Source organism: Cucurbita maxima, unplaced genomic scaffold (assembly GCF_002738345.1).
Source record: "Cucurbita maxima cultivar Rimu unplaced genomic scaffold, Cmax_1.0 Cma_Scf00021, whole genome shotgun sequence".
Classification (NCBI taxonomy): Eukaryota; Viridiplantae; Streptophyta; class Magnoliopsida; order Cucurbitales; family Cucurbitaceae; genus Cucurbita; species Cucurbita maxima.
In genome coordinates, this window is record NW_019272037.1 from 2,187,922 (window position 1) to 2,215,775 (window position 27,854).

The 27,854-nt window shown below is 38.7% G+C and overlaps 7 protein-coding genes across 11 annotated transcripts; all 7 read left to right on the forward strand.

Moving 5' to 3' along the window:
- Positions 1–868: 868 nt before the first annotated feature.
- Positions 869–2,596, forward strand: LOC111495488. Its single transcript, XM_023145555.1, has 3 exons — positions 869–894; positions 1,418–1,612; positions 1,739–2,596. The coding sequence occupies exon 3, from the start codon at positions 1,745–1,747 to the stop codon at positions 2,231–2,233; it is 489 nt and encodes a 162-aa protein (XP_023001323.1). The 5' UTR covers positions 869–894; positions 1,418–1,612; positions 1,739–1,744; the 3' UTR covers positions 2,234–2,596.
- A 2,335-nt stretch (positions 2,597–4,931) lies between these two features.
- LOC111495457 (probable beta-1,3-galactosyltransferase 2) lies at positions 4,932–7,273 on the forward strand. The gene is made up of 11 exons (XM_023145514.1): positions 4,932–5,079; positions 5,287–5,344; positions 5,450–5,511; positions 5,583–5,746; positions 5,830–5,893; positions 5,983–6,055; positions 6,162–6,282; positions 6,372–6,459; positions 6,546–6,671; positions 6,780–6,889; positions 7,034–7,273. Exons 1-11 carry the CDS (start codon positions 4,955–4,957, stop codon positions 7,180–7,182), a joined length of 1,140 nt encoding a protein of 379 aa, XP_023001282.1. The 5' UTR covers positions 4,932–4,954; the 3' UTR covers positions 7,183–7,273.
- Positions 7,274–7,944: 671 nt separating this feature from the next.
- On the forward strand, positions 7,945–10,215 carry LOC111495483 (autophagy-related protein 8C). The gene is made up of 6 exons (XM_023145551.1): positions 7,945–8,134; positions 8,267–8,322; positions 8,791–8,846; positions 8,932–8,984; positions 9,521–9,639; positions 9,744–10,215. Exons 2-6 carry the CDS (start codon positions 8,286–8,288, stop codon positions 9,833–9,835), a joined length of 357 nt encoding a protein of 118 aa, XP_023001319.1. The 5' UTR covers positions 7,945–8,134; positions 8,267–8,285; the 3' UTR covers positions 9,836–10,215.
- Positions 10,216–10,948: 733 nt separating this feature from the next.
- Positions 10,949–13,765, forward strand: LOC111495445 (5'-adenylylsulfate reductase 3, chloroplastic-like). Its single transcript, XM_023145491.1, has 5 exons — positions 10,949–11,118; positions 11,273–11,428; positions 11,542–11,668; positions 12,143–12,938; positions 13,052–13,765. The coding sequence occupies exons 1-5, from the start codon at positions 11,055–11,057 to the stop codon at positions 13,280–13,282; spliced, it is 1,374 nt and encodes a 457-aa protein (XP_023001259.1). The 5' UTR covers positions 10,949–11,054; the 3' UTR covers positions 13,283–13,765.
- Positions 13,766–14,833: 1,068 nt separating this feature from the next.
- On the forward strand, positions 14,834–19,497 carry LOC111495434 (L-ascorbate oxidase homolog). The gene is made up of 8 exons (XM_023145479.1): positions 14,834–15,271; positions 15,420–15,529; positions 16,382–16,652; positions 17,262–17,364; positions 17,451–17,796; positions 17,901–18,266; positions 18,990–19,068; positions 19,142–19,497. The coding sequence occupies exons 1-8, from the start codon at positions 15,131–15,133 to the stop codon at positions 19,352–19,354; spliced, it is 1,629 nt and encodes a 542-aa protein (XP_023001247.1). The 5' UTR covers positions 14,834–15,130; the 3' UTR covers positions 19,355–19,497.
- Positions 19,498–22,458: 2,961 nt separating this feature from the next.
- LOC111495720 (glycine-rich cell wall structural protein 1-like) lies at positions 22,459–23,394 on the forward strand. The gene has a single exon (XM_023145878.1). The coding sequence runs from the start codon at positions 22,459–22,461 to the stop codon at positions 23,392–23,394; it is 936 nt and encodes a 311-aa protein (XP_023001646.1).
- Positions 23,395–24,276: 882 nt separating this feature from the next.
- LOC111495448 (aminomethyltransferase, mitochondrial-like) lies at positions 24,277–27,691 on the forward strand. Of its 5 annotated transcripts, none has more exons than XM_023145499.1 (5): positions 24,277–24,384; positions 24,856–24,913; positions 25,855–26,430; positions 26,530–26,648; positions 26,969–27,691. In XM_023145499.1, the coding sequence occupies exons 3-5, from the start codon at positions 25,873–25,875 to the stop codon at positions 27,513–27,515; spliced, it is 1,224 nt and encodes a 407-aa protein (XP_023001267.1). In that variant the 5' UTR covers positions 24,277–24,384; positions 24,856–24,913; positions 25,855–25,872; the 3' UTR covers positions 27,516–27,691. The 5 variants fall into 5 exon arrangements, with proteins under 5 accessions (XP_023001267.1, XP_023001269.1, XP_023001268.1 ...); XM_023145501.1 differs by having other exon boundaries at positions 24,856–24,908; XM_023145500.1 differs by having other exon boundaries at positions 24,304–24,393.
- Positions 27,692–27,854: the final 163 nt, after the last annotated feature.

Here is a 27,854-nt window from a genome sequence, read left to right on the forward strand (position 1 = left end):
CTTTCTAATTTTTTTAAAAAAGAAAAGACAATTTGATAATATATGTTTGATTTTTTTTTTTACTTTACCTATTAATTAATATATTATTAATGTGAGATCCTATATTAGTTAGAGAGAAAAGCTCAATGAATATAATATCTGTAGCAGTGAGCTTCTATTATAAATGACATTAGAGTCAAATACCAAGTTGACATTAGAGTCAAACCCGGCAAATTATTTGACCCTATAACAAATGTACGTAGTACCCAGATTTTAAATTCTATATTTTTCAAAAAATTTGAACTAAAAGACCCATTATGTTTTTTTATAAATTAGAACCAAATACATATATAATTAATGGTGTATAAATCTATGGTAATATTTAGATATAAATATAAACGCAAGAAGGAATTTAACAATAAAAGTGAAAACACAAAATCTGCACACAACATAGCGAACATGGAAGGACGATGTTGTAGATTTCAGCAACAAAGTTGGATGGACGAAGAAGAGTAATTGCAGAATAATTGATCCCATAAAAATTTACAGCACATTTCAATGAAATCTCTGCAGACAAAAGTACTATGTTGTCTTCAAGTAGCTGCCCCCTGCCCCTGCCCCTGCCCCTGCCCCGCCCCGCCCCGCCCCTGCCCCTGCCCCTCCCAAGAAGAAACAAAGAAAGTAGCTTCACAGACAGCCAGCCACCTCCCTCTCTCTCTCTCTCTCTCTCTCTCTCTCTCTCTCTCTCTCTGTAAACTAATCTTCTTTCTCTCTGTAAAAAAAAAAAACCCATTGAAGAGCAAATCGAGCAGTTTCTGTTGCTGTATGTTAGAGGATAAGGTTACAGCAGATATCATAAATCACTGAGCTTTCTGTCCAAATCACACCCATCGCTCTCTGTTTCTCTCTTTTTCTCTCTCCTCTCATGGCTTTTATTATCTGTTTGATTCAGTTTAAAACGCTAATTCTGCGTCTACTAACAACATTTAGATGCAAAAGTTAAAGATTATGACAAAAACTAAGAGTTTTTAAGCTGAATTTGATGAACTAGAGAGAGAAAGAGAGCGAGCATGAAATGCTCTGTTTTCATGATTTGTTCTGTCATCATTAACTCTGTTTCCTCAGATGGGGTTATAATGGCTTTTCTTTCGAGTAAAATTTTCGAGTTTTTTTGGGTTAAAAACACACACACAAACACAAGGGCTTCTTGTCGTTTACCTCTTTCTTATGCCATTGCCACCACTTTCCTCTGTCCTTTCATATTTATAAACTTCAATCCCAAATTATCAACAAAACACCGATCAACAGGTAAGCTAAGAATGTGTGATATTCCGAAACTGAGATTCTTTATCATCCCCCATCGCTTTCTTTTGCTTTCTCTCTTCCTTAAATCTCTTCCCCGTTCTTAATCAGCCATTGAGTTTTAAGGAAAGCCCATCTCTGTTTCTCTCTGTTTCTCTCTGTTTTTGTGTTCTTCGTTGGAGATTTTCAGACCAACCAATTTTACCATCTACTTTCTTTACAGCTTCTCTCCCATTTGCCTCATGTCTTTTGGGATTATGAGCAAAACCCATTTCAGGAACTCTTGAAAAAGCTCTGCTTTTTCCAGCTGACCACTGCGGCAAAAGCCTGGGTAGAATTCTAGAATCTTTATTCATTTATTTCTTTTTCGATTCCCGAGATGACTAATCACTAGAACTGTTTACATATTGGGTTTGAATTATTCCACCCTTTTTTATTTCTATTTGTCATAAAATAGATTCCGATGGCGAATTGGAACGGCGCTCTGAGAAAAAGCTATGGCTTCAGTGAAGATTTGGAAGAAGATGTGTGGAAATCTGTTGAAGGTAAAGAAGATTCTTCGAGTTTTGTAACGAGAAAGTCTACTGATTATCGTCTTCCAACTGCACCCAAAATGATCCCGAAATCCATTGCAACAAGAACACACGAAACCCAGATGAGGACTAATCGATCCTCTGCTCCAGTGGACATTCCCGATTGGGCTAAAATTTACGGCAAGATGGGCTCGTCGGACGGCGAGCTTTCAGGCCAGAAATCCGACGACAGAGATCAAGAAGACATCGCCGGGGAAGAAGACGACATGGTGCCTCCTCATGAATGGATTGCTCAGAAACTGGCGAGAAGCCGAATTTCGTCTTTCTCTGTTTGTGAAGGGGTTGGTAGAACTCTCAAAGGAAGGGATTTAAGCAAAGTGCGAAACGCCATTTTAACAAAGACTGGTTTCTTAGAGTGACACTTAACGGCCGAGATGTTCATCATCACCGTTTTGTTCTTTTCTTTCCGCCATTGTTAAGGTCTTTAGAGCTTAGAACAGAGTTTTTTTTAGCAAGAACTGGAAGAAAAAAAGGAAAAAAATGCCAAAAAGATGAAGAATTTGTAGTCTGTTGAGAATTCTATCTAGTACCCAGATGGGTTTTTTGTTTTCTGTTCTTAATTTTCTCTCTCTCTCTCTCTCTCTCTCTCTCTCTCTCTGCTTCATGTTTTGTGATTTGGAATTTTGAGAATGGGAGAATTTGTTGTTTGCTGCCTTTCTTCCATGGCTGAGTGCTTGCTTTTTTCCATAGAACTAAGAGGATAAATGCTTCAAATGCTTCAACTTTATGTTGTCAAGGCAATTTTTTTAGTACATTAAGATCTCCTCACTCATTCCCATATGAACTTTTCTTAAGAACTATTATCATATTCATGGAGCACTCACATAATTGATAGCATCCCCATCTGTGCAGATATCCACTCTTTCCCCTGTATGAACATAATTGATAGCATATAATTCAGGACTGTCGTTAACCTTATTTCGACTCGACGTTATAATCTTAGCAAGTTCTCGATCAATAACCATTTAGGTTTTGAAAATTATACTTCCATATAATAAATTCTTTGAAAAAAAACAAAATTGTTATCAATCGAGTCATTTGAGAACGGGTATCCACTTTAATCTACAACCACCTGGTTTGGATAGGAGCATTAATGTTTTGGTTAGCTCATAAAAGCTGTTTTTCCCTTTGGCATTGAGCTATGGATATCTGTGGGATATGGCAGTGGCATCAAATACATCAAATCACTTCCACAGGCTTTCTGATCCGAATAAGGGTCCACGAATAATTCCATAATAAAGACGAAAAATTCAAAAAAAAAAAAAAAAGTAAAAAAAATGAAAAGGAACAATCATCCTGCTCCTCTTCCAGTGGACAGATTCCTGTTTCCTTGGTATCAATACCAAAACCATGTCGTTTTGATCTCTCAGACCTGACTCACAGTCTCAGATTCTTTGAACTTCACCAAAAGCCTTCCCCTTTCCCCCTTTTCCCGGCACCACCAACCAACCAACCATCATATTGCTCAGAATTCCCTTCATCAGTTTCAGTGTTAAAAACACTCAACATCTCACTCTTATTCATCCATTTCCTTTCCACTTCGTCTTAATCACTTTGGATCATAAAGTTTTGTGAATGTTGAAACAAAAAAAGGGTTAAAAAAGTGGAATAGTTTACACTTTCTATGAGGGACCCTCTCGTTGCCCTGTTTTTAACTTTGAAAAGCTGGGTGTAGTGGGAAATGGGTATCAGCTCAGTTCAGCTCAGCTCATCTCATGTTGAAAGAGCACTAATTAGATTCTGTTCTTGTTTTCTAAATTCTAACTATGTTCCTTTTTATTCTGTCTTTTGATGCAAAGCCTTGAAAAGGAAGGTTCATCTTCCCCAGATTTAGATTTTTAGTCCCTCATGGATTCAGATCTTATGCTGAAAACTCAGTGTGGATTCGAAAGATCAAAGGGTGAGGTAAATGTTGTGCTGAGTGTTATTGTCGTTGTCAATGAGGGAACACAAATCCACGGATATATTTGCTGCAGATTCTTACTTTTCATGTGAAAATTTGTTAGCTTTTCTTCCCGAGTTTGGAAATCGCCAGCATTATTAGATCTCATGTTGGTTAGAAAGGCAAACGAAACATTCTTTATAGGGTGTGAACATCTCTCTTTAGCGTTTTAAAACTGTGAGGCTGATGACGATACGCAACAGGTCAAAAGTGGACAATATTTGCTAGCGGTAGACTTGAGCTATTATAAATGGTATTAGACTGAGACACTAGGCGATATGCCAATGAGGACGTTGACCTCAAGGGGGTGGATTGTGATGAAATTCTCTCCCTAGTAGACATGTTCTAAATCGTGAGGCTGACGGCGATACATAATGGGCCAAAACGAAAAATACATGCTAACGTTGGGTTTAGATTGTTACAAATGATATCAAACTCAAACATTAGGCGGTGTGCCAACAAGTATGTTGACTCCCAAGAGGTGGATTGTAATGGAAACCTCTCCCTAGTATAGACATATTTTAAAATTATGAGGCTGATAGCAATACGTAACAAGTTCGAGCGGACAATATCTGCTAGCACAAACAAGCTCATAAAAAGCAATACGTACCGGCTACATTTCTTCCGAGGGGATTAAGGTTAGACTTTGGAGCTAACTCTGTGTTTGGTCGGGAAAGGTTCTGCAAGAACTGAGGTTGCAAATTTGCAACATTTATGGATTGAGGAAGATGAAGAGAGAGAGATCTTCAACGGTCAGTGTTTATGTGCATTAATTTCAAAACGGTTCAAGATTCCTTCCAAATTAATTGGTCAATCTATGAGTTAAATTCCAAAACTTAAGAGGTTTCAGTTCTTCTAATCTCATTTATTACATGATTAATGTTGTGAAACAAGCTTATTAAAAGGGCCCCCATGTTCTATTCTGAGCCATAACCAAACCCTTTTCCCTTCAGCTCCACCTTACTCATTTGAGCTGAAAGTGAGTTCAGATTTTCACTTTCAGCTCTAGCCAAGCCCATAGCCATAGCCATAGCTGCATAATCTGCAAGAATTTCACATATTTCTTCACGTTCTTAGCAGAAACCTCTCCCCTTAGCTGCATTATCTGCAAGTTTAGGTGAAAGAGGGGCAGACAAAAATGTATATGAAGAATAAAGCTGAAGGAATTGGATTGGACTATGCTTCAAGATATGTATTATTTAGGAAGTGGGCCTTTTATCTATGTTTTGTATGCTTTTGTGCTGGCATGCTCTTTACAAACAGGTACAATATTGTCAATACAGCCTATCTTCAACATTTTAAGCAACATTTTTGGTTGCTTTTGCTGTAAGAACATTTTAAGAACTTGAAAATCTGTTTGTTCAACTGGTTTTTACCGCAAAGATTGCGTTCGATCGTGTTTTTAGGACAGTAAAATTTGGTTTAATTTTACCTGGAAGCTGTTCATGTTAATGAGTATATTCTTTTCAGGTTGTGGATAGTGCCTATGGCTAATGGTGTTGCACTGAAATCTTATGATCAAGAACTTGTGAGTGATTAGTGATTCATTTATATCTTGATTATATTCTCAAGGCGAAATCGTTCTCTTTAATCTACGAACCGAAAGAAACTTAATGTTTTTTTGTTCAACAAGGCGAAAACCGAAACATCTGGTGCAAGGCCAGAGGAGTTTTCAAGATCCCAGCTGAGTATTCAGTAAGTAACATGCTGATGCTTGATTCAAATTGGTTTAATGAGTGTCCTAAGAGCAAATGTATGATATGCAGGACACTTGCTAGGAGCATTTCAGATCTGGAGACGAAACTTGCAGCTGTAACGACCGATCACGAACCGACTTCCAAAAGAAAGTATCTAGTGGTTGTAGGAATCAATACAGCTTTTACTAGCCGAAAACGAAGAGATTCGGTTCGTGCAACATGGATGCCACAAGGTCTGCTAATGTCACAAATCCTATGGTGACTTTTCCATCATCTGCATAAACTGATAGTAATGTTTATAATTTGATCTTGCTAGGTGATAAGAGAAAGAAGTTGGAGGAAGAGAAAGGCATAGTCATCCGTTTCGTTATCGGTCGAAGGTGAACGAAGAACAATCAATTTTCTTGTTAAGTTCTATACAACTTTGACAAATAGATCACAGCAAATGTGCTTTATATTTGGTTGACAGCGCCACTCCTGGCAGTATGCTCGATATGTCGCTTGACGCGGAGGAGCGCCAACATGGAGACTTTTTGAGACTGGTAATACCTGTTTCAATGGATGTTCTACGTTGAAGAGTATAATCAAAGATCAGAATGTGATATTTGATGAAACTTTTGTTCATGTTTGTTCAAATGTTGCAAGCAGAATCATGTCGAGGGCTACCTCGAATTATCGGCCAAGACGAAAACTTACTTCGCTACAGCTGTTTCTTTGTGGGATGCTGAGTTTTATGTCAAAGTCGACGACGACATCCATGTGAACATAGGTGAGTCGACATTCAGACAATCTTCCTGTTTGAACTGTCAAGTGATATCATATATAATGTTTAAGCTTCTATCCTTTTATCTACAACAGGTGCGCTCGGAACAACTCTGGTAGGACATCGTAATAAGCCTCGGGTTTACATCGGTTGTATGAAGTCCGGACCGGTACTCTCGAATAAGTAAGCATAACTTGTATGTTCTAGCTTAGAAAACACAACTTATTACCAATAGTTTTGTTCTTCACAATGTCTTTTGAATGGTATAGAGGAGTAAAGTACCACGAACCGGAGTATTTACGATTCGGGGACGAGGGAAATTTGTATTTCCGTCATGCTACAGGACAGTTATATGCAATCTCGAAAGACTTGGCTACTTACATCTCGCGCAACCAGTTAAGTTTAGAAGTTCTTACAAAGCACGAAAACGTTTCGAAGTAGTTTCGCTCGTGATTAAACGACTTCAACTAATTCGTTCTTTCGTTACTTTGTTCAACTTGCAGGGATGTGCTGCACAAGTATGCCAATGAAGACGTTTCATTAGGATCTTGGTTGATTGGTTTAGATGTGGAGCAGGTGGATGATAAGAAACTGTGCTGTAGTACCCCGATCGGTGAGTTTGTACCCTTTGTCCCGCTTGGAGCCGGGACGTTTTAAGTACTTACGAACACTTTCTTAAGCATTTAGAAAGTCGTTTCAAATAGGCTCTTAACGTTCTTTTTCATCGGTTCGTGCATTTGTTTGTTTGTTTGTGTAGATTGTGAGACAAAAGCTTTGGGAGGTGAAGCTTGTGTAGCTTCATTTGATTGGAGATGCAGTGGGATCTGCAACTCAGTTGAAAGGATGAGTGAAATTCATCAGAAGTGTGCTGAAAATGAGACTTCTTTATGGAGTTCAAGCTTTTGAAGACTCAACAAACAAGGATTTTATGCACTTGAATGAAAGTACACAGAAATGCTGTCCTCATTTTTTGGTTTGCCTTTAATCTAAGTTCGAATTTGTTTTCATGTGTTAACAGCGTTCGATTGAATGATGAATATCGCTTTAACGTCGAAACGAGCTTAGCTCAACTGTGAATATTCTAAAAGTAAACCATAAAAAGTACTCGTTTAATCTTAAAATAGTAGGAAAACATCGTTTTTACTCGAACTCGATATGGGATGTGAGATCCCACATCGGAAACATTACTTATAAGGGTGTAAAAATCTCTCCCTAATAAATGCGTTTTAAAGTCATGAGGCTGACGATAATACGTAACGAGCTAAAACGGACAATATTTACTTACGGTGAGCTTAAGCTATTACAAATGATATTAGAGCCAGACATCGGGTGGTGTGCTAGCGAGGACGCTGGCCCCAATAAGAAGGCGAAAAGTCGTTTTCAAACCATGAGACTGCGGGGATACGTAACAGGGCAAAGTGAACAATACGTAAAAGTTGACTTTTTTCCACTAAATATTTGTTTGATAAAGAGTGATATGTATAAACAAGATAATCAGTCAATGTAGCTCGCTATGGGGGAGTGAAGTTGGGCCGGGCTTCATTTCTTGTTGGGCCTACATAAAGACTTCGGGCCACGTTTATGGGCTTAAAAATAATGGGCCTAAATCAATTTAGGTGGGCCTGGCTTACTGGAATAGCATGCTGTGTAAGCAATCCGATCTGATATAAAAGGGATTATTGGGTTGACGTGGGGGAATTGAGAAGAAAGCTAGGTACGCTTCTTCGTCTTCAAGTCTTCGGCCGTTATTTTATGATCGATCTCTCGCCAGCTTGATTTTCCCGTCTCTTTCGCCATTTTCATTTAATTGGCTCTGCCAATCGTTATCATAGGCACTGATTGCGTCGATTCTGCCTCGGTATGTCGTTTACAGAACTGTTCTTCATGGTTATTCGTATTAAGTTTTGTTCAGTCGTTTTTTTATTCTGTTTTCATTGAATTTCTGAGTATCCAATTTTGAGTTGTAACGATCTGATGTTTGAATTCGCAGAAAAAATTTGAGATTCGCCATGGCTAAAAGCTCGTTCAAGCTTGAACACCCTCTAGGTTTTTCTTGTGACAATTTTGACTCTTTTGACCATTTCTTGAACTTTCGTTTTTCCCCTTGTGATGTGTCATGTCAGTTTTCGTCTACTTTTGATGCTTAATTGATTACTTGCGTTTTAATTTAAGTTTTTGGGTTGTTGATGTTGGATGCTTTATCCATTTCTGGGAGTTTTTCCCCTGCGCTCATGACTGAAGACCGACCCCGCCCACGTCGGCATTAAATTAGGACTATTCTTATGATTGCGAAAGGGTTTATTTGAACTCTGTAATTGAGGATTCTTATAGTGAAATCATGTTTCCGCCGTACGTTTGGTTCTCCAGGGTTGATCGTAAGACCAGTGTTTTGATTTTTGCGCTCTCTCAGCCTCCTTTTGATATTGTTTCAGTGCGACAATTGATCAAAGTCACTTCCACCCCATTTTTTGCATCATCTTTATTTTGTTCTAAAACTATTCTCCTATATTCTAGAAAGGAGACAAGCTGAAGCTGTTCGCATCAGGGAGAAATACCCGGATAGGATTCCCGTAAGAATGTTAAACATTCATGATACAGTGTTAAGCACGACATGCACTTCAATTTTTCTCTGTTAATATGATTTAATAACTGCAGGTGATTGTGGAGAAAGCAGAAAGGAGTGACATTCCTGACATAGATAAGAAGAAGTAAGTTCCATAATGACTTGATTATACATAAATCAGTTCAAATTGGACTTCTTGACTGAAATGAGCTGCTATGAATCCGGAATGGGAGGCCTCTAATTGAGTTATAATTCCAGAACTTGGTTTATATGATTTCGTGCTGGCTTATTCTTTCATTTCCATAAAAATTGCAAATCAAGATGGTACATGGATGGTCTTGATTGTTGACAAATATTAAGTGTCGTGGTGATGGTTTATTTTTGTTCTAGTGTTGATAGGAAGAACATACACGGTGGGCAACTGTGAGATCCCACATTGGTTGGGGAGGAGAACAAAACATTCTTTATAAGGGTGTGGAAACCTCCCTTTAGCAGACTATGTTTTAAAAACTTTGATAGGAAGCCCAAAAAAGAAAACCCAGAGGGCAATATCTGCTAGCGGTGGACTTGGGCTGTAACGAATTGTCCATTACTTTTGGTAGTTCTAGTTCGATTGAACGTAATTAAGTGCTGGGTGGGGGGAAAATATAACTCCCTAATGGTATTATATAATTCTCTCAGGTACCTCGCCCCTGCTGATCTGACTGTTGGGCAGTTTGTTTATGTTATCCGGAAAAGGATTAAGCTTAGTTCTGAGAAGGCGATTTTCATCTTTATAAAAAACACACTACCTCCAACTGGTTAGCTGGATTTCTGTTTCTTTTCATATATATTTCACAGCGTAGCCTGAAGAAGTTGCATTTGGATTTGCATTTGTTTGATATTATCTATTGTATTGCCACAGCTGCTTTGATGTCAGCAATCTATGAAGAAAACAAGGATGAAGATGGTTTTCTTTACATGACTTACAGTGGGGAGAACACCTTTGGATTCTGATTGCTTCAAATCAAAGCTCATCTCCCTGTAAATAGAACTTAAAAAGCTGTAAATTCTCCCTGCCTTCTTTCTTTCCCTTTGCCAGCAATGGTAGTGCCATTTAAGACTTAATATAAGTGTTGGATTCTGGATTTGTTGGTGTTCTCCCCCGCCCCAACTAGAAACAAACATGGGTGTCTGCTTGGTGAGACTCCGTACGTCCAAATTCACCAGTGTCTATTCCATGGAATTATCAGATTTTCTGGAAATTTTATTTTCACGTTTGCTTCATCGACATTTAATCATTCACGATAATCTAGTGTTTTAAGTCAATGAGGATGGGAATTGGAACTGAATTGTATTATTCGACGACTAATCGATTAAACTTATTGCATGGTGAATTTTCATGACTTTGCTTCTCATACCGATGGCTCAAAAGTCGAGTTTTTCTTCAGGTGCAACATTGGGTGTTTTGAACATCTGACAATTAATAAAACATATTTTAGGTCACTTAAACTATATGTTTAATTTGAATATATCTCAAATATTTATATAAACTTTAATTTTGAAAAAAAAACTAAGTTTCACCAACAAAAAAATTAAAAAATACACGAATTAAATACATAATAAGTTTGAAGGTTAATTTCACTAAGAAAATATAGATTTATTGCCGTTTTCTTTAAATTTTTATTAATTTTATGTTGTACAATGTTTATGTTCATTGAATGCACAATTTTTATTAATTATAAACTTTCTTAAAATTTAGGATTAAGATTCTAATATCTATCTAAATGCGAGGTGGAGTTTGAAGAAATTAAAAATTTAAGGTTAAAATTGATATTCCATTTTTACTGAAAAAATTAAATATGAGACCAAATTTATTTTAAAAGTTTTTATTTAATTATTTATAGTTTAAACTTAAATTAAAATTTTTTAGTTTGAAAGAACCTCCGGCGGAAAATTGGAAATCGACTACGCACGTGAGATGTCATTCTGCGTCGGTTAAAGATTGCTACGTTACCGTACGATGCAGCGACGTGAATGGATTTTGCACCAATCTAAACGCGCCACCTGGACAAGAAGTTCAGGATCCTCTGATCCCCAAATTCCGTCCAGGTTCAATGTATCAAATTTGATTTAAACTTCCGTTCTAAAGTTTTACAGAGCAAGAAATCATAGACGAAGAATTACATTAATTCGAAAAGCAACCGAAAGAGCGAGCAAGATTCTTTGATCCTTCATGGCGCTTGCTGCTTCTTCTGTTTCTAATTTGCTGCATTTTGCTGTTTCCTCTGATGCTAAAGGTATTGTTCACAAATGCAGTCCCACGTTTACATTATGTAGCGAAGCTGAAGATTTTTGTTAAGATTTTTCTTTTTGTGTGCGAATGATGCTTTGAAGAGTTGCATGTTGAGTACAATGTTAATTCTTAATTGTACATATTGTTTCGATTCGCAGCTCCACGAATTGGTTCTGTTCAGCCGTTGAATTGGCCGCACGTTTTGTCTTCTGGAGTCAATTATTTACGAAGAGGATGCCGGGTGAAGCCTATTAATTCGCAATCTCAACGGAATGATTTGTTTGTGCCTCTTGCGGTGAATACCCTTGCTTCCGGTAATTCTATCTAATTGTTTCTCTTTTTCACCAATTAGACTTCATTTCCGGAATTTGTGTAAATAAAATGTTCTGGTGTGGATAATGAGGATGTTTTGGACTTGGATCTGCAGAGGTGGTAGAGAAAGCTGAGACGGTAGACTACGATGGATTGGCTAAAGACTTTGAAGATGCTTCCCCTCTGGAAATAATGGACCAAGCCCTCGAGAAATTTGGCAACGATATTGCAATTGCATTTAGGTGTGTTCTTATTCTGTCATTTGATTAAAGTGTGTCTATAGCTTTTATTATCGAACATCACATCCCAAATGTATGAAATTTCAAATTGCAGTGCTATTGAATCTATGGTCTGTAAGTACCACAGAGATTCGTGTTTCTGGAATTTATTTATCGTTGACCTAATCCTAATTGCTTCTGATTCTGCTAGTGTATTTATATTATCTCTTCCGCCACCTGTGACCATTTCTTCCATTTTTCATAATCTTTTATCTACGATCAGCTGTATATGGTAGTAGAGCATAATGGAACTAATAATATTAGATTTTTGATTTTTTGGTGTTCTTTCTGGATACTGAATTATAGTTTCAATGGTATTAATAATCTTCATCCTCCACAAGAATTTACTAGCAAAGAATCTGGTTTCTGATTCTTGGTCAGTTAAGTTGCAAAGAATCTCCTTGTGCTCCTCTAACTAACAAAAATTATCCACTGCAGTGGCGCGGAAGATGTTGCATTGATTGAATATGCTCGTTTGACTGGCCGACCATTTAGGGTGTTTAGCCTAGACACAGGGAGGTTGAATTCAGAGACATACCAATTCTTTGATGCAGTGGAGAAGCATTATGGCATCCATATAGAGTATATGTTCCCAGATGCTGTTGAAGTTCAGGGTTTAGTTCGGAACAAAGGGTTGTTTTCATTCTACGAGGATGGCCATCAGGAGTGCTGTCGAGTGAGGAAGGTGAGGCCTTTGAGGAGGGCTTTAAAGGGACTCCGAGCATGGATCACCGGACAAAGGAAAGATCAATCTCCTGGAACTAGGTCTGAAATTCCTGTTGTCCAAGTTGATCCTGTTTTCGAGGGGTTGGATGGAGGCATTGGGAGCCTGATCAAGTGGAACCCACTGGCCAACGTTGATGGTAAAGACATATGGAACTTTTTGCGGACCATGAATGTGCCTGTGAACTCTTTGCATTCTCAAGGATATGTCTCAATTGGGTGTGAGCCGTGCACGAGGCCTGTCCTTCCATGGCAGCATGAAAGAGAGGGAAGATGGTGGTGGGAGGATTCCAAGGCCAAGGAATGCGGTCTTCACAAAGGAAATCTCAAACAAGGAGATATTCCCCAACTGAATGGCAATGGAAATGGAACTCCCCTGGTTAATGACATCTTCATCTCCCAAAATTTGGTGAACCTGAACAGAACAGGAATAGAAAACTTGTCCAGGCTGGTGAACCGGAAAGAACCTTGGCTTGTTGTTCTTTATGCGCCATGGTGCCAATTCTGCCAGGTAAAAATCATTTTGCACGAAAACTTTTCAGTTGATAATTGTAATGGTATCAATAAAAAGTAGAATATATATTTGTTCATCACTAATTGACATTTTTGGGCGAGTTTGTACAGGCTATGGAAGGGTCATATGTTGAATTGGGTGAGAAGTTGGCAGGGAGTGGGGTGAAAGTTGGGAAGTTCAGAGCCGACGGTGAGCAGAAGGAGTTCGCGAAAGCAGAGCTGCAGCTAGGATCCTTCCCCACAATACTCTTCTTCCCCAAACACTCATCTAAAGCAATCAAGTACCCATCTGAGAAGAGGGATGTTGACTCGTTGTTGGCTTTTGTGAATGCTCTACGATGACATGTATAGATTCACATAAGCAAAAGAAGTCCTAAGATCCTAATACGGTCCATTAACAAAGGGAAAATACATACGGGCTCCAGTGCGAGGAAGGAAAATAACCAGTGCGATGGAAGACGAGATAAAAAATCAAAGCTTGGGCATCTTTCTGGAGCCGAGAGAGGGCATTGGGTCCTGATCTCGAAGCTCGCCCATGTTCTATACCTCTGCTGTGACAAACAATGGCACGAACATGTTCTTATGTATCTAACTCTAAACCCACCAAAACAATGCCTGCTGGTTTCTGGTTTCTGGTAACTGGCATTGAATTTGATGCCTTGTTATTAATTATGTAACCCTGTTTTCCCAGTTATCATTATGGCCTACTATTGACAATTAGTTTTGTAGCTTGAGTTGTTTTTCTTCATTTGCATTGCTTCAAAATGCATGATTTTGTATGCATACAGGCATCAGGGTATCCAATATCATATTACAGATCTCAAATCCCTCTTTCTATGGTAGATTAAAAGGGAGTTTCCCCATTTTGAAATGGAAGATTGAAATTTTATTTGAGATTCTCTTACCCAACCAATGAATCAACTTCGACCCGACACAATCACATGGGTCTCTACTCCGTTTGCATGTGATTTCGTATTGTTAATACAACTATACAAGCTACTAGACCAAATATCATTAGTTTCCAAGTATTTTCTTCTCTTTCTCACAAGAATCTCCCCCCACATCCTTCCTCTCTCTTCGGAGAGATTAACGTTGTCTTTGAAATCGGAAAGCTTACGCTAGTTATATACTATCATAGTGGAAAGTTATGATTCGCAATATCATGTCATTTTGGAAAGTTATGATTCATAACATACTTATTGTTAAATGACGACTCCCCCACAATAATATGATTTTGAGCTTTCCAAAATGACTCACACCAATGAATATACTATTTATTGATTATAAATTCATGATCATTCCCTAAATTAGCCAGATGTGGAACTTTCATCATCCAAAACCTCCTTTCGAACAAAGTACGCCTCCGAGGAGGCCCGACTTCTTTTCTTTTGGAGTCCTTTATTCGACATTTGAGGAATTACCAATCTATTGACATGGCTAAGTTTAGGGCATGACTCTGATACAATGTTAGATGAACACAACTCTCCACATTGGTACGATATTATCCACTTTGCTCTCATGATTTTGCTTTGAGGTACTGCTTGTTCCAATGAAAATAGTATTTTTTTTTATTATAAATCCATCCCCAATTTTGAGACTTTCATCGTAAACACTTAAATACTTCCAAATTTTGATGCTGGAAAGAACAACCGGCCGAGCATTTCAATATCTGAGAAGGTGCGGCGTCGGCGGCTGTGTAGTCCCCCTGAGGCCGTGACGGTGAGTTCACTGTTAAATGGCAGTATTAGAGGAATCTTGTATTATCCAACCTGCACGTGGAGAGGGGCAACCTTCGTAAATGCATCTGATCTTCATAATCATGACTTGTATTTTTCAACGCAATCGCGGCCATTCATTTCAACATTGCCTAACCCATTTGCGCCTTTCAAGCTGAGATTGACGGTGGATGATTGGAAGAACCATCCTCCGCACTTCACTACATCACCTACGGTTCTGAACTATAACACTGACTACTCACAAGCCTTCCACACAGCATTCTAGGTAACATCCAAGGCGGACTTCTCCTTATTCAAAGGCAAAGCACCACAAAACAAAATTGTAGAGAGAGAGAGAGTTCGGTAGATTTAGAGATATAGAAAGCAACCCTTTTGGTTCCTTTCTTTTCTCAATCCCCTTTTCTCGTAGATCTGTCACATTGTTCATTCCAGCTGATTTCAAGCTCATTTTGCAATGAGGGAAAACAGAATACTCTGTTCTCTCATAATCTTTGTTCTTTTTGCTGTTAATGAGGTTACTGCTGACAACCCATATAGGTTTTTCACGTGGAAAGTCACTTATGGTGTTATCTATCCGCTTGGAGTTAAGCAACAGGTGCTCTGTTTCTTTCAGCTTGCTTCTTCAATCTAAAAGTTCACATTTTTTGTCTTCTTTTCTCAAAAACCACTGTTTTTTTCTTAATATGGCATCTTGAAAAGAATGAGTTTGGAGCTTATTGGTTGTTGTGGGGAACATTTTGCAGGCAATCTTGATTAATGGGCAGTTCCCAGGGCCTCAGATCGATGCTGTTACGAATGATAACTTGATTATCAATGTGTACAACTATCTCAAGGAGCCGTTTCTCATTTCTTGGTAACATTACTAATCATATTTATACTTTCTATCAACATAATGCTATGAAGCTTTCTGTTTGATTCCCGGGAAACTGCATGAAAGTTTGAATCCAAATCATGGGAGTTCTCGACCTGGGATTACTTGCCTTGTCTGAGACCATGGCCAACAGACATTAATTTCCTGTCTGTTACTCTGCCGATGATGTTCATTTACTCTCATTTGAGAGTGGCAAAGGTCAAATCGCTGCATCCAATTTTTCTAGATCTAAGTTATAGCGCAGTAAAGTCTTGAGTTTTTGAAATGAGGGATGTTTTTTTGGTAAATCTTGTGAAGAAAACATCCTATTTAATCACTTTTGTCTGTCTCTTGTTCTTGTTTGGTTGCAGCTCCTTTCAAGTGTGTGTCATTAAAGCAACCTTAAATGATGTTCATATTAGTCAATGACAATCTGGTCTGTTGTAATTATTTTTCTGCGTGATTAAAATATTCTTCTTCACTAGCAGGTATCTTTTGGTAGATCTTAGTGTTCATATGCTAGATTTTTACATCTTTATTCATTTATTTAAGAAGCTGCTCCATATGCAGCCACATTAATGGCTAAAATAAGGCATAATTATGATCTTTGAATCTTTGTCTGCATGGTGTACGGATTTTGTTGATCTGAACTGCATCGAATCTGATGGGTCCTTTGTAAGGAGAAGAAATCATTACATTTGTTCCATTTTCTTTTACCTTCAACTTCCTGGCCTCCTCATCCAAAGAACAAAATAAGGGAATTAGATATTTTCCGTTTTGTACCGTTGTTTTGGGATAAGATTGGACGATTCTGAGAAGGAAATATGAGCATTTGTTGTGGATTTAACTGTGCAGGAACGGGTTACAGCAGAGAAGGAACTCATGGCAAGATGGAGTTTATGGGACTACTTGTGCTATCCCTCCACTGAGGAACTTCACTTATGTTCTACAAGCAAAGGACCAAATTGGCAGTTACTTCTACTTCCCATCAACAGCATTTCACAAAGCAGCTGGAGCATTTGGAGGCATCAGAATTTGGAGCCGACCCGGAATTCCCGTTCCTTTTGCTCCTCCTGCAGGCGACTTCACCGTGCTAGCTGGTGACTGGTTCAAGACCAATCATTATGTAAGCATTCTATGCCCTAATCATATTACTGTTGAGGATTGTTGGGAGATGAGTCCCACGTCGGCTAATTAAGAGGTTGATCATGAGTTTATAAGTAAGGAATACATCTTCATTGGTATAAGCAAAGTCATGAGAGCTTATGCTCAAAGTGGACAATATCATACAATTAAGTCATGCCCTTAAGTTAGTCATGTCAATAGAATTCTCAAATGTCGAACAAAAAAGTTGTGAGCCTCGAAGGTTTAGTAAAAAATGACTAAAGTGTCAAACAAAGAGTGTAGTTTGTTCGAGGACTCCAGAGAAGGAGTCGAGTCGAGTCTCGATTAAAGGGAGACTGTTCGAGGGCTCCATAGGCCTCAGGGGAGGTCTATGGTGTACTTTGTTCGATGAGAGGATTGTTTAGGATTGTTTGGTTGACGATGAGTTTATAAGCAAGGAATACATCTTCATTGGTACGAGGCCTTTTGGGGAAACCAAAAGTTAAGCTATGAGAGTTTATGCTCAAAGTAAACAATATCATGCCACTGTGGAGGGTCGTGATTCCTAACCGTTACAATTTGTCTTACAATGTAAAATTCTGTTAAAAGCTGGTTTCTCATTCCTTCTTAGATTTTGAGACGAGTTCTGGAAAGCGGTCGTAATCTTCCATCTCCAGACGGGCTTCTAATCAACGGTCGAGGATGGAATGGATATACATTCAATGTTAATCCAGGTGAGCTGAGCATCAATATTTGCAGCTAACTCAGTCCACAAGAACACTCATTTCTTGCTGTCTGTTACCTTATTATTTGTTTTCAGGGAAGACATACAGGTTCAGAATATCAAATGTGGGACTTTCAGCTTCCATTAACTTCAGAATTCAAGGCCATGTGATGAAACTGGTGGAGGTAGAAGGATCCCACACTCTCCAGAACACATATTCCTCTCTTGACATCCATTTGGGGCAATCCTACTCTGTCTTGGTCACTGCTGATCAGCCTCCTAAGGATTACTATGTTGTCGTTTCCTCTCGGTTTACGTCTCCAATCCTCACGACGACAGCCGTTCTTCACTACAGCAATTCATGGCAGAAAGTTTCTGGTCCAGTTCCCGGTGGCCCGACCACCGAGATCGCTTGGTCTCTCCAGCAGGCCAGATCCATCCGGTAACTTGTCAGCTCCTTATTAGCCTGTCTGTTGCTTGTTAGTATAGTATTGTTTTATTTTGTGTGGCTGCATTGCTTATGGTTTCATTCTCTTGTGCAATCAGCTGGAATCTGACTGCAAGTGGACCGAGACCGAATCCACAAGGCTCCTACCATTATGGACTGATCAAGACGAGTCGTACGATAATACTAGCGAACTCGGCCCCCATTATTAATGGCAAGCAGAGGTTTGCTGTCAATAGTGTCTCATTTGTTCAAGCAGACACTCCATTGAAACTAGCTGACTATTTCAAGATCCCTGGAGTTTTCAATCTCAACAGCATTCCCACCACTCCCACTTGGGGAAATGCATACCTCCAGACATCTGTCATGGGTTCTAACTTTCGAGAATACGTTGAGATCGTGTTTCAAAATTGGGAAGACACCGTGCAGTCTTGGCATATCGATGGCTACTCCTTTTTTGTTGTCGGGTAAAAGCTTATTTCACCTCGTTTATTCATCTTTTTGATGAAACAAAGGATCAGTTTTTGTGAGATCCTACATTGGTTGGAGAGGAGAATGAAGCATTTCTTATAAGAGTGTGGAGACCTCTCCTTAGTAGACACGTTTTAAAACCGTGAGGCTAACAACGATACTAACGGGCCAAAATGGATAATATCGGCTATCGGTGGGCTTAGGCTATTACAAATGGTATCAGAGCTAGACACTGAGCAGCGTGCCAGCGCGGACAGTGGCCCCCAAGAGGGGTGGATTGTGAGATCCCACATTGGTGGGAGAGAAGAACGAAACATTCTTCATAAGAGTGTGGAGACCTCTTCTAGGTAGATGCGTTTTAAAACGTGAGGCAAATGACAATACGTAATGAGTCAAAGCGGACAATATATACTAGTGGTAGGCTTGGGCTATTACAAATGGAATTAGAGCCAGACATCGGGCGGTGTGCCAGCAAGGACGTTAGCCCTCAAAGGGGGTGGATTGTGAGATCTCACATCAGTTGGAGAGGAGAACGAAACATTCCTTATTAGAGTGTGGAGATCTCTCCCTAGTAGACATGTTTTAAAACAGTGAGACTGACGACAATACGTAACCGACCAAAACAAACAATATCTACTAGTAGTGAGTTTGGGCTTAGGCTTGGACATAGGCCGTTAAAGTTTCAGTCTCACTAACATAGAAGCTGGATTTGATCACAGGATGGACGGAGGCCAATGGACTCCTGCCAGCAGAGCTCGATACAATCTAAGAGATACCGTCGCCCGCTGCACGACTCAGGTAATTCCCACTTACAAACACGGAGAGATCTAATTACTATATGTGTCTCTAAACTTAAGATGATGAACTTCAGGTGTATCCAAAGGCATGGACTGCTATCTATATGGCACTTGATAATGTAGGAATGTGGAATGTGAGATCTGAGAGTTGGGCAAGGCAGTACTTGGGGCAGCAGTTCTATCTCAGAGTTTATACCTCATCAACCTCTTTCAGAGATGAGCTCCCAATCCCCCGAAACGCTCTTCTTTGCGGGAGGGCCCGTGGTCGTCACACAAGGCCGCTCTAAGTTTCGAAATCGTATAATCTTTGTCACGAATGGGTGACATGGTTCGAATTGATGATTGTTTTAGCATATCTTAGATTAGTGTTCCTGTTGGATATAACTTATTCAAAATGCTCAACTTGAGCTCATGAGTCAAATTTATCCCATTACCTTGGTTGAATTTCAACGTTCCACATTCCATATTATTTTTCATCACCTAATTGCATTAATCTTACTATATGAATATCAATTAACTTTTGTTTTAGTCAAAAGCAATTTGATACCATCAACAACTATTAAACACAACTACATTTGTATCAAATTAAGTTAATCAATAGAAAAATTATCATAATTTAGATTTAGCACGTGTCCCAGCATTCCCTGCGAAATGGTCTGTTAACTACTACTCGCTTCTAAGAGTGAAGACTATCCCTATAGACCAACACAAGTCATTCTAGTATACTTTATCCTGAGGTTACCGAACATATAATTGCTCTAAAAAATCCATACTTAACTCAAAGTTCCTATGTTTGAGCTATTGAAAATGAAGGTGCACATTGTTGGTATAAGTAGTGACTTTCAACTCTTTCAAGTATTTTTTAGTCATCCTATCTTCAAGATCACTCAAATATGGTCTCGATTCATTTATTCAAGTATCACAAAAACACCTAATAAATGATGTATTCAAACTACATTGGCTTTGAGGTTATCTAATACCATACACTTCCTTGGTCTTTGAAAATAAGGATATATATATATATATATATATAAAAGGCATATCTAGAAGATAATATTCTGATAGAGAGTTGCGTAAGTGGGAGTAGTTCATGCTCCATTGATGAAAAGCAATGGAAGCAGGTTAAGCTAAACCTATTTCAAATCAAACTCAAAACCCAAATTCTTTACATCCCATTGGCTAATAATCAATTTTCAAACACATATTTCAATTTTGTACGCTAATTCCATAAAATGTTTTTTTTTTTTTTTTTTTTAAAGAAGATAAGTACTCATTTAAAAATATAAATTAAAAAAAAAAACATAATTATAATTTATGTTTAAAACATTTTTATAATATATTTGTCTTGTGTAATACAAATATACATTTTAAAATTCAAATTCAAAAATATTAAAATTAAAAAAAAAAAAAAAAAAAGTCATGCAATAATACATTAATAGATTACATTTTTAGGTGTGTGTTGGAGAGCACTATAATTTATCAATGCAGCCAAGATTTGATGAAAAAGATACATATTTTTCAAAGTCTCTTCATTCATGCATTGACCTTGAAGTTTTTGCTTTTAAAATAATAATAAAATTCAATAAATAAAACCAGGTTTAAATATAACTCAATAAATAAAATATTTATTATTTTTACGTATTAATTTTGGTTGAAATAATAAAAATGCATCATATATGTTACATTAAAGTATGGGAAGTTGGTTCTTTCACGTGGCCTAAGAGCTTGTGTGTCGTGGTGGAACAATATTTGGATGTGACATAATAAAAATTCAGTTAGCATAAATATATAAATATAATCCATATTAAAAATAATAATAAAGTAGAATGACAGACTGGACTTTATTATAAAACTTTATTATAAAATAAATCACATGGGTTTCTTGCTTGAAGCTCCGATTATGGGTGACAATGCCAATATATATATATATATATATTTCATTACCCCTTTTTTTTTTCGATTCTGTCACCTACTCCACCTTCTTGCAAATTTAATTATTTAATTATTATTTCCATTTTTTAATTAAACACATTTAGTTAAATGACACCTGTCTTATGAAACTACTGAAATTTTTAATATTCTACACTTGGGATACTAATTTTGTGTACTTAATAATATCCTTAAATTTTAAAAAAATATAAAAATATTTTTAAAGATATTTTTTTAAGCAAAGTATAAACTATTATTATATATTTATAAATTAAATATATATTAATTATTAGTTTGAATTTTTTTAATTTAATTATAATTTAATATGATACTATAGTAGTAGGGAGCTTGTGCTTGATCTCTTTCATTTATTTATATTTGTGTTACTTTAGCATAAAGAATGTATTTGATAAAGTATTTCATTAAATACTTGCTTTTTTTGATAATATATTGTACATTTTGTTATTTGAAAAATAAAATATAAATTATGATTTGAAAAATTATTTTAAAAACCATTGTTGCTTTATATTCTAAAAGGGGTAAGTACAAGAATTAAAACTGGTACCAAATATATGATTTTGACCATATTTAGATGAAGAAACATGGGAAACCAGTTCATACTTTCAATTTATGTAATGAAAGGATAAATTCTGATTAGGTCCATATTATTAATTAACCACGTTATTTTTATTTAAAATCACTTTTCAATTTATTCCAAAAAAAAAAAAAAAAAGTTATAGCTCGATGCTCGTGAACTTATGAACCATCTTGACTTCAACTAAGTCCAGAAAGCGATCACTTAGACAACTTTGACCTGCCAATCGTTGGCAAGTCATTTCCAACCTTCTTTTAATTACTTTAATCGGACTTGCTAATCAAGGGCTTAAACCTTAATCAAACCAAAATAACAATCTAATGATTGACAGCTTGCATCAATGTTTAGGCGGGTTTCTTGGAGTTTTGATCCCCAAGAAAGTGGGACTTAAGAACTCTTTTCCGAGAAGTTTCCTTAGAGCCGAGACCTTCATTTTACCTTTACCACTTAGGAACGGAAGGAAACCCTCCCCTTGTGAAAAGGTGTATCCCTCCCCTAGCAATCTAGACGAAAACATAAACTTTCAATTTTATCCTTCAATAACTTTAGTAAACAATTTAAATTAAACAGTTGATAATTCTAAATTTTTTAATTCAATATTAAATGAACAAATCAAGAATTTTGTTAATATTTTTGAATAGAGGTAGAATGAAATTATTCCCATAGATTTGAGATGTTTTTGAAAGAGAAGGTAAGGTAAAGGAAGATGGTGGTAGGTAGCGCAGCACTATAGTAAATTGAAGTTAGGAGTGAGTAAGACAGGACAGTAAAGGGGAAAGAGGGTGCGGCTTCCTCTTTATAAGGCACAGACATCAAGCTCAATCCATGCAACTTCTCTCCTAGTGTTGTATCCGGGGAGCAGTAATTATGGCCCATTTTTGTTTCACGTTTCTCTGTCTTATTCTTCTTGTTTTGGGTCGATTTAGTTTTGGGCATGGAGGGGACCCCGGGTGGGGATTTAACAATGATGAATCCTGCCGGTATTGGCGGGGGTGCGGAAGCTTCTTTGGGTGGCCGGTTGACAAGGGTTCAGCCGGAGGTGGTGGTGGGGGCGGTGGTGGAGGCCATTCAGGAGGTGGGGTTGGGTCTGGCTATGGTGAGGGTTATGGAGCTGGGTTTGGTGTAGGTAGTCATGGTGGTAGTGGCGGTGGCGGTGGGGGAGGGTATGGTGGAGGTGGGTCTGAAGAAGGGTCTGGTCATGGTAGTGGATATGGAGCTGGCGGTGGTGGTGGGGCTGGAGGAGGTGGAGGAGGAGGAGGTGGTGGTGGAGGTGGTAATGGTTACGGCCAAGGAATGGGATTCGGTGCAGGATTTGGGTTTGGTGGCGGAGGGGGTGGCGGAGGAGGTGGCGGCGGTGGTGGGAATTCTGTTCGGGGAGGGGAGGCGTATGGACATGGAAGTGGGTTTGGGGGAGGTGGTGGTATTGGTGGCGGTGGAGCTGGAGGGGGAGGCGGCGGCGGCGGCGGTAGTGGAGGTACAAATGGAGGAAATGGCTACGGTAGTGGATTTGGAGGTGGCGTAGGTATTGGAGGAAGCGGCAGTGGTGGAGGCGGCGGCGGAGGAGGAGGAGGAGAAAGTGGTCCACATGGAGGATATGGGAAAGGGGAGGGCGGTGGTTTTGGAGGCGGAGAAGGGTTTACAAATAGCGTTGGCAGCAGCGGTGGGAAGGGCGGACAAGGCATGGGGATGGGATTCGGGATGGGGTTCGGGATGGGGATTGGGTTTGGAATGGGAAACACCAACAATGGAGCCGATGAGTCCAACGGTCAAGCTCAAGCTAAAACCACCATTGCCAAACCTTAGACACCTTTTCCCATTACTCATTACCATTGCCATGCAGTCTAAGATAATACAAAATTTGTTTGTAATCTTTATAAGCCATTATTTTTCATGCATTTACTATATATATATATATATTTTGTTGTGAAACCTCTCTCTAATAAAATAAAATAATGAGTTTGATAGTGGTATGCAACAAGCAAAAGCAGACAACATTTGCTAATGGTGAGCTTGTGTCATTACAAATGATATTAAAGCCAAATACGAGACGGTGTCCCGGCGAGAACACTAAGCCCCCAAAAAGGGTGGATTGTGAGATCGATGACAATACATAACGGACCAAAACAAACAATATCGACTAGGGTGAGCCTAAGCTCTTACAAAAATATTTAGATTATTCTATTTAGTTTAAAGAGAAAATATATTTTGAATTTAAACCGTCGAAACAACATTTAAAAAAAACATACTAAAAAAACTAAGTTAATTTTTTTTATTGAAATTTTAGAGAACAAACAATATTTTTCCTTTTATTCATGAACAATTACTTTAAAAAAAACATTTTTTAAAAAAATTTAGCAAATTTTTAGAAAATATTATAAAGTCGCTCAATCAAATATTAAATAAACAACCTATTAATTATAATTAATAATCTTACAATATTCTCTATAAAACTAGGCCCGATATTACTAAACTCACCTAACCAGGCCTAGCCCATTTTTATCCATCGGCGGTAATCGCTAGACTAGGCCCAGCCCAATATTCCGAAGCCCATCCTCATCGACTCGTCGTCCCACTCTCCAATGGAGCTACTACACTGAACAGTACTTTTCAATTCCATTCCGCTTTAAAGCAAAGCAGTGAGGTTGGCTCAAATCCGACGTCGTTTCGCTGAAAGGCGGTGATAGCGTCGTTCCAATCACCGGTACTGCCGTCGCGGTGGCGCATGATCGAGGATCTTCCTAAACTCAAATAGTATAAGATATGGCCGTTTTAACCAAATCAAAGTCGCATTAGGTGATTATGGTTAGTTTTATTTGTTTATCAAATTAATTTTATTCTCCTTTTTCGTTTCTATTTCCTAGTTCTGAATTGATCGCTCACCCCACCATTGTGTCAATAGTGCTACGAGTTTAACGGTGGAGATTTCCTGCTTTTTGTATTTGATTTTAGTATCTGGCGCTGTACATTGTGGGTATGAATTTGATCGAAGAATGGGCAGAGAGTTTTAAGAGATTAGGGTGTGTATGAAATTGTGTCACCACCACCCATTGAAGATGGGGTATTTTTGGCTGCTCGATTAGGAGAGGGCACCCTACGCCACCCACTTCATATTTCACCGAACCTCTCAGTTATTTTTTTTCTTTGATTGTTGTTATTTTGTTGCTATGTGATGTTAAATAACCTACAAATATATAAAGGTTCATGCCTTTTTCTCTCCTCCTGATATCTTGAGACTGATCCACAACTGCTCCTTTTGGCTGTCAGATTTGTTTCCTTGAAGAACAAAATTTGAAGGGCCAACAAGAAAACCCATCTCTGTAAGGTCTTCGTTCTTTCTCTTCTCTTCATTTCTGGGTTTTATTAGCTGCTGACATTGCGTTTTTCAATGTGTGTTCTTACCTTTTCTGATGATTTTTCTCTTCCTCTTGCGGTTGGTCGATTGGCCCTGTGAGTTTCTGGGATAGTTTGATGGGATATTGGAAATTTATGTTGAAAGATACACACAAACACCCTGTTTTGTTGATTTGATATTCATGATTAGAACTTGGAATTTGATTTTCTCTGGATTTCTTAAAGTAGTTGTGCTATAAACTTGACTGCTTTGGATATTTTTTTTAGATGGTCAGTCTATAATTGTTCCTGGCGGTGTTTCAAAATCACATGCACTCAATGTTTTGCATTCCATCTTGTTCTTTGGTAATAAGGTACATGGTGCGGGAGATCCCACCTTAGTAGGGGGAGAAGAATGAAACACCTTTTATAAGGGTTTGAAAGCCTCTCCCGGTTAGATGCATTTTAAAACTGGGAGGGAAAGTCTGGAAGAAAAAACCCAAAGAGACTATTATTTGCTAGTGTTAGGCTTGAGTTGTTATAAATGGTATGAGAGCTAGACAACGGGCGATGTGCCAGCGAGGAGGCTGAGCCCAAAGAGGGGTGATGAGGTGATGTCCAGCAAGGATGCTGGGCCTCGAAAGGGGATGGATTTGGTGAAGGTCCCACATCGATTGGAGAAGGGAACGAGTGCCAACGAGGACGCTTGGCCCTGAAGAGGGTGGATTGTGAGATCCCACATTGGCTGAGAAGGAGACGAAACACCCTTAATAAGGGTGTGGAAACCTCTCCCTAGTAGACACGTTTTAAAACTTTAAGGGAAAACTCTAAAAGGAAAATCCGAAGAAAACAATATCTGCTAGCGGTGGATTTGGGCGGTTTAATTTTGAAGTAGAGCTTTATCGCCTAAATTTCTTTCAATTCTATGTCCAGATATTCTAGAGTAGCAAGATGAGGGGAGGTCTATGGCAACTGGGGCAATCAATTACTCGCCGTCTTGCCCAGTCTGATAAGAAGGCTGTGGGACGTCGATTCTTTTCTGGGGAGTCTGAGCTCAAGAAAACTGTTCTATATGATTTTCATGTTGCTCATGGTGGAAAGATGGTTCCATTTGCTGGATGGAGCATGCCTATTCAGTACAAGGACTCAATAATGGATTCGACTGTGAACTGTAGGCAGAATGGTGGACTGTTTGATGTCTCCCATATGTGTGGACTGAGCCTTAAGGGGAAGGATTCTATCCCTTTCCTTGAATCACTTGTTATTGCTGATGTTGCTGGTCTTGCTCCTGGAACTGGAACACTTACTGTCTTTACCAATGAAAAGGGTGGCGCCATTGATGACTCAGTGATCACCAAGGTCACAGATGACCACCTATATTTGGTTGTCAATGCGGGCTGCAGAGACAAGGATTTAGCTCACATTGAGGAGCACATGAAGGCCTTCAAGGCCAAAGGAGGCGACGTTTCTTGGCATATTCATGATGAGAGATCTCTTCTAGCTCTCCAGGTTTACATATTCCATCCATTTCGTTTACCCATCCGAAATTTAAATTGGGTAATTTCTTGTGATACCAATGTGAAAAAGTTCATTGAATTCCTTTCATAGGGCCCTCTTGCTGCACCATCTCTTCAACAATTGACTAAGGACGACTTGAGCAAGCTTTACTTTGGGGAGTTCCGCATATTGGATATCAATGGAGCCCATTGTTATCTCACCAGGACAGGGTAAGCTTCATTTTGGCTTACATTTCTCTTTCCAATCTGAATGAGCCAAGTTTTTTGAAACCTCGTGAAATGTTTGAAGAACTGAACAATGTTATTAACGTTGATCGCCCAACAAAATAGTTGTTTAGTTGTTTAGCAAATGACTCAACCTATACATCCGGTATTTACACACTTTTGCCCCAGCTACCACTATCCTTGGGAAACCTTGGAGAAACTGTTTGAAGTCCATTTATCAATGGCTTGGCTCTCAACGTCGAGTTCTAGTATCATGTTGGCTCGAACCCGTTACAGTTTCTTATATGTACTTGTGAAATAATCAGGTACACAGGTGAAGATGGATTTGAAATATCAGTGCCTTCAGAACATGCTGTGGATCTCGCCAAAGCAATCTTGGAGAAATCAGAGGGGAAGGTAAGATTGACAGGACTGGGCGCTCGAGACAGTCTTCGGCTCGAGGCTGGCTTGTGTTTATACGGCAATGACATGGAACAACATATAACACCAGTGGAAGCAGGATTAACATGGGCCATAGGGAAAAGGAGGAGAGCAGAAGGGGGTTTTCTTGGTGCTGAGGTGATTCTGAAACAACTTGAAGAGGGCCCAGCAATAAGGCGTGTTGGGTTCTTCTCTTCAGGCCCTCCTGCAAGAAGCCACAGTGAGATTCAGAATGAGGAAGGAAAAAGCATTGGAGAAGTCACCAGTGGAGGATTTAGCCCATGCCTGAAGAAGAACATCGCTATGGGTTATGTGAAATCTGGCTCTCACAAGGCTGGCACCAAAGTTAAGATCATTATCAGAGGAAAGGCCTACGATGGTGCTGTCACTAAAATGCCATTCGTTCCTACAAAATACTACAAGCCAACATAGTTCATGTCTGCCATGCTGTCCTGTCCTCTCCTGTCCTGTAAGATTTTTCTGATCTGACCCTTTTCTCCTAAAATTCTGTATTTCCTAAATGTCAGAAGAAGTATTGGGGTATTTGTTTTCAAATTGCGCTAATAAGAACTTGTTGATCATAAATATGTCCTCTTGCATTTGAGCCATCCCCATGGAAGTGGTGAAGGGAGGCCCAGTTGGTAGGAAATAACATGCCACCTTTAACTTAGTCATGTCAATTGAATCCTCAAACTTCGAATAAAGAAGTTAGGGAGAAAGGACTCAAGCTTTTCATTTAAGAAGAGGTGTTTAAAAGCTTCATAGGCGTCA